The following is a 9,615-nucleotide window of genomic DNA, read 5'->3' as shown; positions in this document are numbered from 1 at the left end:
TCTTGGTCAACACTTATTCACATCCATACACACATACATATAAAAATGAGCAGTTAGGTCAAAGTTCCATTAAAATAAAATAAACACCATCAGCTTCCCTTTCTTGTCGCCCAAGTTGGCAAATGCCTCGATAGCATTATGGTTGACCTGCTGAGCACTAAAGATATCCGTAAACTTGTTTATATTAATGATTTTCAATTAATTTCGCTTTGATTTGCTACAGTTCAACAGTAAACAAACCCAGATCAACTGTTCGTGCCACTCACATGTCGGAGTAGCATTAGCTTAATGCTTATTCTCCAATGGAATCAGGCACATTTAAAAAATCCACTAATGCGGCAAAGGAATGAGGCTATAAGAAGCAGCTTGTGACCGGAAAACTTAAAAGTAAACAAGCAGTCCCTGGACATGGCCTGTCCAATGGACCTGCCCATACCAGAGATAGACAGCGAAGAATTCCAGGAAGAAATAACATTTCTGAAGGCATCAAAATCTCCCGGGAATGACCGCTTGGATGCTGCTGCCCTTAAACACCTACCATCAAACTGCATCAACAACCTTAAGACCATTTTTTTTTAAGACCATAATGACCCAATGCTTGAGACTTGGACACTTTACGTTCAAGTGGAAGTGCGCCGAGGTCAGTGTCATCCATAAACTAATATTGTAATATATTGTAATATTGTCCTAAATGCTAAAAAATACATACAACCTTCTCGCTTAGACCTGGCATCTCTATCTCTATCCAACAAAAGGCCACTGCTAAATGGATAGAACACATCACAGAAAAAAAATACCAGAAAATTCAAAGCGTTGCCAGAGTTAAAAAGATTTGATCTTACGCTAGGCGCCCCGGCGCCAGAATAAATAGAAGTTGGAAGTTGGAGTTGGCAAAGCCTAGTGTTTGTCGGATCAAAACACTGTCAGAAAAACACAAAAAACTCAGAAAAATCGACTACAATAATAATATGATGACAAAATATTCCTGATCCACTTTGGTTGATAGAGTTCCAAAATATAGCAGACAACATTTATAAAGATTGTAACTTGTAATTTTATATTATTTAATTTCACACTTAACGTATTGATAATGATAAAAGCTCTGCATGAGTGGAGTTATAGTTCCTTTTGTTTTCATGAGCCTTTCGATCTACCCATGTTTTTCAAGACATAACTCATGGGGCTCATGACTCCTATGAATTATAGCTTACAACATGATCATTGATCATTGATCATTGATAAATAACTCTTGGGGTTTTATCAATTTTATTTTTAAATGGAAAATCGGATATAAAAGCGATAAAAGCGCTAGAAGCTATTCATCAATTGAGGTTTATGGCCAAAGTCATTTATGCCATGAAAATCCATATGTTCCAAAGGCAACTTTACACTAAACAACGACACAAAATAGCTTAGTGTCTTTGTCTTAACGAAATATCCAAAAATATTGGTAGGAGAACTATTGCAAAGAAATCGCCATATCTAGATATATATATATTTCTAGTACATCTCAGAAATCGGCGATCTCCAACAGTTGCTCGGTAATATTATATTTAAACAAGAAAGAAAGTAAACTTCGGCAAGCCGAAGATCATATACCCTTGCAACTATTGCAAGAATTAAATATTTTTGAAAACATTAAAATTATGATTTACTTGCGTATAGGTCTAAAAACATTCAAGCTATGATTATTTGCAGCTCAATTATTAGATAGTTATTTTATACATTTGTATTATTTCTATGGGAGCTATGTGATATAGTCGTCCGATTTTGATGAAATTTTAACCGTAATTCTGAAATAATTACCCAATCCGCTATATACTACCTGCAAACTACCTGAAAGACAACTTTTGGGAAAATTTCATGCAGATAGCTTTGAAACTGAGAGACTAGTTTGCGTAGAAACGGGCGGACATAACTTTGCTATTTTTTAATTTTTTTTTAGTTCTTCGACATATAGAAATGGTTAAATATTTTAGAATTACTGTTTAAATTTCATCGAAATCGGACGACTATATCATATAGCTCCCATAGAAATAATAAAAATATATAAAATAATATAATAATAATTGAGCTGAAAATCATCATAGCTTGAATGTTTTTGAACATATTAGCAATTTTAATGTTTTCAAAAGTATTCTTCAATGTTTTCAAAAGTAATTCTTGCAATAGCTGCAAGGGTATATGAACTTCGGCTTGCCGAAGTTTGCTTTCTTTCTTGTTTTTAATATTTTTAGTTCTTTGACATAAAGTAATGGTTAAATATTTCAGAATTATGGTTTAAATTTCATCAAAATCGGACGACTATAACATAAAGCTCCCAAAGGAAAAAAAAAATATTAAAAAAAATGTATTTAAATTTATCATTTTTGTTGTGTAATTTTTTAGAAATTCTTTTGATTAAATAATAATTTGACAGTTTAAAATTACGCTTTTAATTTTATTACAAATCGGCAAACGATATCATGTAGCTGTCATAGGATCTATCAAATATAATACTTGAGCTGCAAATCATCACAGCTTCAAGTAAATCATAATTTTAATGTTTTTAAGAATATTTAATATTTGCAATAGCTGTGAGGGTATATGAACTTCGGCTTGCCAAAGCTTGCTTCCTTTCTTGCTTTCTCGTACATTTAATTTTTTTTTGAATTTTCGGATTATAATGGAATAACTTTAATGTTTTGGATGTAAAAGTACATTTGTGGCCATATGTTATTTAAATACCCTAGGTTTTGTGGTGAAATTAAGCAGATGAGTAGAACGCAAATGTAAAGAGGTCAGGCATGGTTACGGTAAAAATAACGAAAATAAAGCAATATTTACGGTAGGTAAAAGGGTTTTCACAGAAACCTGTCATTGCCCCCGTTGTTGTGTTTCTCCTTTTGAGTGACACTTGTGTAGTTTCGGCAGGTGCTTCTGCAAAGAAAGCAAAGACCAACTCCCCCAACGTGCAGAGAAAAACAAAAGCAGCAAAGTATCCGAGTATACGAGTATCCGGCAACAAAGTCCAGATCCGACTATGACTCCGGTTCCAGCACAGGAGTCGCAGAGCATGGTTCAGGGAAGTGGAAAAGTTCGTTGAACAACAATTACAATAAGCTGGATGGGGTAACAGCTGCGGACAGCTGTCGCAGCATTGTCCGGTGAGTCCAGGACAAAGGACACTGCATGCTGCGGCGGATCGCCGCGTGGAGTGGAAACACTTTTCATATTACACAATATACAATCATAATAATAACAATGACAGATTTGTCTCTTCCGCATTAGCTGCTTCTTCCCCTTGAATCCAACACGTGCGGAAATGTTTCGGAGCCGCATTAACAATGGCAACAACAGCTACACCAACAAAGGCCAGTTGAATTATGAATTTTGTTGTGAGCAGAAGTTGCACTTTAGTGCTTTTTGGTGCATAAAGCGCTGCGGCTCGACAAATTAGTGTCATAATAAATAGATGCTTGTATTCATCTGCAATTGCGTTGTCAGTGGAAAATGCAGGGAACGCTTCTAGTTAGAACGCTCAGCATGGTCATTTCTACAAGTTTACTATATTTGTCGGGCCCAAAAATATGGAATTCACCAACAAATGTCTTTAGATCACTAGTTTACAAAAGTAACAATCAAAATTTGACACTTGGGCCTGTACTCATCCGTACTTTCATTTGCCGACTTATAAATTTTGTTCTGTTTGCGCTACAAAAAAAATGGAAAATTTTTTATGGCTGCTTTATCCAAACATTAAAATTATGCTTGTGTAAATATTTTGTAAGCGTTGGCACACACATATGAATGTAGCACCCTTGCTAACATTTGTAATCGAAGAATGTGTTCCTTTGCTCCTATATTCACTGTGTAAATTGTGAATTAAATTTTTCAATATCATATTATTGATTATTAGCTGTTCAGTAGTACCTTTAAAATTTTTATTGTATGTACTCAGTATTTCTTGACAATGATTTGTCGAAGGATTACTCTCCTTGAAAAGGTCGCCATTTTCTCGCTGTTCGGTCTTTGAAATGTGGTCTAAAAGTGTGGACGAGGAAAAGAAATAGATTGATCCTTTGATTAAATTTATCGTCCAATCATAATGAGTGTACTTTGCTTAACGGTCGAGAACACAGCACTTGTTTTCTAATTCTGTCCAATAAACATTACCTTACGGAAAAATGTATGTCATTAAAAACCACTGTAAAAAATAATAAAGTAATAAAGAACTTTAGAAAACTACCGTTTAACAACAGTTTATGAAGGGCACATTTTAAACATTGTTTGACTTAGCGAATCAGCAGCAAAAACAAATTGCTACACATTTATCATTGATTTAACTTAAAGCAATCCAGTCTGTGGTTTGGCCACGTGTCGGCTTATGATGTACATTATCAAGTATGCGGCAATGGAATCAGGCACATTCAAACTGTGAAAAAAATGCGGCAATGAAATCTCCATTGCATTTTGTGTTCTGAGCAGCAATAAGCATGCATTGCATTTTAGGAAGTGAGTACCGGGAATTTTTTTGTCGAGACACTTTGTTATAACATATTTATTTGTTCTGTTTTGTTGTGCTGTGCTGCCTTTCTCAGGTAACCCCCAACCCTGCGACTTGTAATATGCTTGCAAGGCACTTGTGTATTCAGAAACATTGCCATTTTGGCAAATAAAATTTAAGGGTGTCTTGTTTTTGTAGTATGTATAATATTTATATTTATTTATTTAGATTTTTTGTTTAAGCTTACATTATAGCATACATAACTTTTAGTTTGCGTTTTCGTACAGTTTATTTTACTAAATTACATTTGTTCAGTTGCCAAAACATTGACGCATCCCATGATTGCATTTGCATTTAATTTTCGATTGCGTTCGCATTCGCCGCCTACGTATTTATTCAACATTTGTTTGCGAAGCGGGCGATTTTTCAGCGAACAACGAGCGAAGTAAAAAATGCATTTTCATATACCATACCGCATTCGGGTTGTATGCGGCAAATTAAATGCGAGCCAGAAAAGTTGAAAATGAATTTGCGCAAACTGCATTCGAGCATTTAAGATATTTGATTTCGTTTTTGCGCGCACAGAGAATAATTGCAGTTGCAGCTGCCACTGGCAAATGCAATCGTTTGCTGAGCATCAATCTCGTATCGGACCAATCCAGACGGGGGACGCGGGATTAAGGCGCAGCAAGCAGCGTTCATTAGGGATAAAGTTAGTATTACAAGTACGGTATAAATTCACTAAGTCACCTTCCAATGTTTAACAAGAAAACGACCCACGGTTGCGTTGCTGTGCTGTCTGTGCTGTGCTGTGAGCCGGTGCCTCACGGCAGCAGGCGCGGGTTGAACCGCCCCATGAACAGGATCATGCCCGTGGGGTTGTGGCGCACGAAATACAGGAAGGGCTTGTCGAAGCGCAGCCGAGGAGCGTCCGGCACGCGAGCCTGCCGCGGACGGAGTGGCAGCGGCAGCTCGAGGTACTTGGGGTCCAGCAGGTCGTCGTAGAATCCCCGCCCGAGGGCCGACTCCTGCACCAGCGAGCCGAAGTCCACGACGGCCTCCGACGAGTCGAAGGCGTCGTCCTCGGTGGCGTCCACGTCCTTGTTGCGCTTGCGCAGCGGGGGTGCAGGGTACATTTCCACGTGGTGATGCTCGGAGATCTTCTCCTCGCCGCAGGTGCTGAACGTGTTGATCTGGATCATGTCGGACAGGAAGATGTCGCGGTTCCCGGCGCCCGTCAGACCCCGCAGGTCGGCGAAGTCCGATTTGAAGAGGCCCCGCAGCCCCATCTTCTGCAGGCCCAGCGAGGCGTTTACGAAGGAGCGGTGCGAGAAGCGCGGCAGCTGCACCTCCATGCCAGGCCGGTCCATCAGCGAGGTGAGCAGCCGGCTCCAGGCGCGCGACTCTCCGAAGGCAGTCTCCACCAGGCTCCGCTCCAGGCGCTCCAGGTTGTCCATCGGCGATATGGAGCTCTGGTGGCCGGGCATCACGTAGACCGTGCTCACCGTGTCCTGGACTCGGCCGAAGGCCACTACGGTGGCGTCCAGCTTCGGCTCATAGCCTGCGGTGAATCCAGAGCGGTAGAGCACGGCCGGAATGGGCACGAGCCGTCGCTGGCGCACGGTGGGGTGCACTTGGAAGAACATCTCCCCATCGCGCTCCGCGGTGGAGCCGTGCGAGCAGTCCGTCTGGAAGAGGTTGGCCGATATGGTGGCCAGCGGTCCGTTCACCCACACGCTGTTGGTGCGCAGGTACTCCAGAACCTTGCCCATCGTGTGGCGCTTCACCAGGAGGTTGGTGCGGCGGCGCACGATGTCGTTGACCACGTGGAAGTTGACCTCCTCCACGTGTCCGGCGTACAGCTGCTGGGTCTTCTCCTTGAAGAAGGGCAGTATCTTTCCGTTTGCCCGGTCACTGAAGATCTCGCGCACGAAAGCCGCAGTGGCGATGTCGCTGTCCGTGGCCTGTTCCACCGAACTGGTTATGTTCTTGAAGATCAAGTGCGGATTGAAGGTGACCATGTCGTCCAGCTTCAGGATCTCGTTCATCTCCCCGGACGTGCTTCCGCGCGCCCCAAGGAATACCATTGACAGCATGGAAGTGAGGGCGAACGGGGAGAGGACCAGACTTCTGGCGGAGCTGATCTTCTCCGAGGTAATGGCGCGCCAGTAGCTGAAGGCGAGCTCGTTGCAGAGCCGAGCGAAGGACTGCAGGTCCGCGTCCATAGGTGCGGTGGAGGCCTCCAGCCCCTGGGAGGACTCCGGACTGGGTTCTAGTTTCACGGGGGGCCGGGTCGACTGCGTGGAGCTGGCCATTAGATTGGTAAGCAGCGGGGGCCGCTGGGAGGGTCGCTGCTGGCTCAACGCAGATTGATATGGGCTGTGGGTCGGAGTTGGGTCCGCCTTGTTGGCATTGTAGGGCAGCACCTTTGGCGGCTGGTAGTCCAGTTGATTGTACCCACCCAGCAGGGAGGGCTGAACGTAGTAGGAAACAGGCTTTAAGGTGTTCAGTCGCTTTGTGGTCGTTGAGGGAGCACTGGTTGTGCTAGACGTAGTCGTGGTTGGAGTTTCCGTTGTGGGCTTTGTAGTAGTGGTTGCCCTTGTGGTAGTACTGCTAGGCATCTGGTAAAGCACTTGATCCTCCTCGTCTTCCTCATCCGCCTGATCCACTGGTGGGTTTCCGTAGCTGGCCAACGGCAATGTAACCTTGTAGTTGTCGTCTTCGGGTTCAGTGACGCTCTTATCCTCACCGACCTTTTCGGCGCTAGGGTTCAACGGTCTAACGACACTCGCGGTAGTTTCACCCAGCTTTACGTATGGATCCTCGTCGTCCGGCCGTATTTTTTGGGCACTGGTCACCGCCCCCACATCCTCGGCCTCTTGTTCCTCCGAAATGGTGGCTGTCAGCTCGTCTGAAACTTCCTCCAATGACTCGTCGTCCAACTGCTGCGTCCTAACCGTGCTCAGTTCTATTTTTTCAGTCACCTGCTCGGAACTCAGAGACATGTCCGAATCGGAAGATGCCAAGGACATATCACCGGGAATTTCCGTGACCGGCACTTCGGACTCCTCCCGCTCTCCGCTGGCTGGTGCCTGGTATTGGGGCAGCAATTGGGCGGCGTTCGTGGCGCTGTCCTCCACATCGGCTATTTGGGAAAACTGCGGCTGCTGTTCTGCGTATTCAAGCTTTTCCGTTGTCGAAGTTTGCTCTTCTGCCTGAGAGTCTTGGTAGGCATTGCTCGCCGATGTCGACTCTTCCTCCACGAACTGCGGGGCGGTGGTCTCTGGCTCTTCCGGCGTAGACTTTTCCGTGGTGAGGACGGGCTCGGGCTCGTGCACGGGCTCTGTCACTTTTTCTTGGAAAGCACTCGTCTCCGTCTGCTGCTGCTCGTTGTATCCATTTGTCAACAGCTCGGGCACTTCCTCTTCACTTTCGGGGTGCGTGTAGCTTTCGGGGATGTCGCTGTATCTGGTCGTTGACTCCTCGCTGCCAGAACCCTCCTCACTGGAAGTGGTCTCCTGGTTGGGCTCTTGCGTCAGCTGATACTCTGTGGTGGTGGCGGCCTCAACCGCGTCAGCCTCGGAGGTGCCCACTAAGGGCGTAGCTGTAGACGCCTCTAAGGCGGGGACTGTTTCCTGTTTGCCGGGCTCTTGAGTTGGCTGCACCTCGAGGCGTTCGTTGGTAAAGACTTGCTGCTCCTCATCCTCGTCTTGTTGCTGCTGCGCATAAATCTGGGACAGCGACAAAATGGGAATCCGCTGGGTGCTCGTCTCCACGTGTATGGGATTTGCTGGGAAAGCGTCCGGCTTGAAAGGGGCTGCTGTTGTCGTACTAGGAGTGGGTGGCTTTGTCTCGAGCTGTGGCTCTGGCTTGTACGGTTCTTGGGGCTCCTTAGGCTCCTCAGGCTCCTCCGTTTTTTCTGGCCTTGGTTGGAGAAGGAATGAGCTGTTAAGTTGGGCGAAATTGGTCAGGCGGTGTGAATCGTCTGGCGATTGGGCCTTTGGCGGGAGCTTGCTCTGATCGCCTTGAGTGATCTGCTGTATAACATCGGACATGAGGAATTCCAGCTCGTCCTTGGTCTCGTTTGAATTTATGGGGACATCCGAGACGAGCGTGTTGGTGCCATCCACTAAGGTGGAGGCCACGGTGGCCGCCTGAGTCTGGAAGTTGGCCATGGAAATCTGGTCCGTGGGCTTAAGCATCTCTAGGTTGAGTTGCTGCACAAGGTCGGCGATCTGGGGTGTTACTTCGGTACTGTCAAAGTCATTAACTGTGCTGCTCTCAGAAACGGGAAGGCGAAGTGCCTGCTCTGTGGTGGCAACCGCACCACCCGCCTCCTCCGCAATTTCCAAACTCTGTGGGTTATAGCCGCTTGTGGGAGGAAGTTCGTTCGGTACACTTTCGTTGAGAGGCTCAAACTTAACCTCGTGATCGGGCTCAGCATCGATCTTATCGGTTGTGACTTCCTGTTCTTCCAGCGGCGACATCGGAGTTGTCCCTAGGAACAGTGTCTGCCCGGGTAACTCGGTTGTCTCCGGCTCCTCCTGGCTCTGGTCGGTCTTGATCGGCTTCAGTGGTTCCGGCCTCCTCGTAACCGTAAAGTACTGTGGTCTGGCAGTGATGACAACCACGGGCGTTTGCTCCACGTCATCGTCCTCGAGGCTGCTGAGCGTGGTCTCTGCTGGCTGCGGGTGGGCCACAGAGGATTCTGTGGAGTCGGTGACGTCCTCTCCCTCTTCTGAAAGCATCGTGGCCAAAGTGCTTCCGCCGTAGTGAGACGTGAGTGGCTTGTTGCTAGTCAGAATTGTGGTGGGCTTGGAGGAGGTGGTCGGTAAACTGGCCGTAGTAGTGGTCGTTGCTGGCGCAGCGGTGGTGATGGCAACGAAGGCTACCTTTTTCTTGTTGGCCAGCGCTTCCATCTGCAGCTTGCTCTCCGCACTGTCGTAACTCACTGGACTTGCGACGGAGTCGTCTTCCGCCTTGTCAGTGGTCGACAGGTCCTGGGTCAGGGACTGCACTATTTGGTCCATGGAGAGGATTTGAGCGGGTGAGAGCTGGGGAGCTGGTGATGGTGAGCCGAGGTGCAACTGCTGCTGCAGCTGGGTGAGTGACGGCAAAGGAGTCTTTTC

At 46.0% G+C, this 9,615-nt stretch overlaps 1 protein-coding gene across 1 annotated transcript in view; it reads right to left on the bottom strand.

The window, feature by feature from the left end:
- Nucleotides 1-4,765: 4,765 nt before the first annotated feature.
- LOC121467739 (mucin-17-like) overlaps nucleotides 4,766-9,615 on the bottom strand; it is a 36,149-nt gene continuing 31,299 nt past the window's right edge. The window contains 1 exon segment of the mRNA XM_041709997.1: nucleotides 4,766-9,614. Within this exon segment, the coding sequence (XP_041565931.1) occupies nucleotides 5,311-9,614 (4,304 nt within the window). The 3' untranslated portion in view covers nucleotides 4,766-5,310.

Source organism: Drosophila elegans, unplaced genomic scaffold, assembly GCF_018152505.1.
Source record: "Drosophila elegans isolate 14027-0461.03 unplaced genomic scaffold, ASM1815250v1 contig_641, whole genome shotgun sequence".
NCBI lineage: Eukaryota > Metazoa > Arthropoda > Insecta > Diptera > Drosophilidae > Drosophila > Drosophila elegans.
This window is presented reverse-complemented; position numbering and strand designations above follow the sequence as displayed.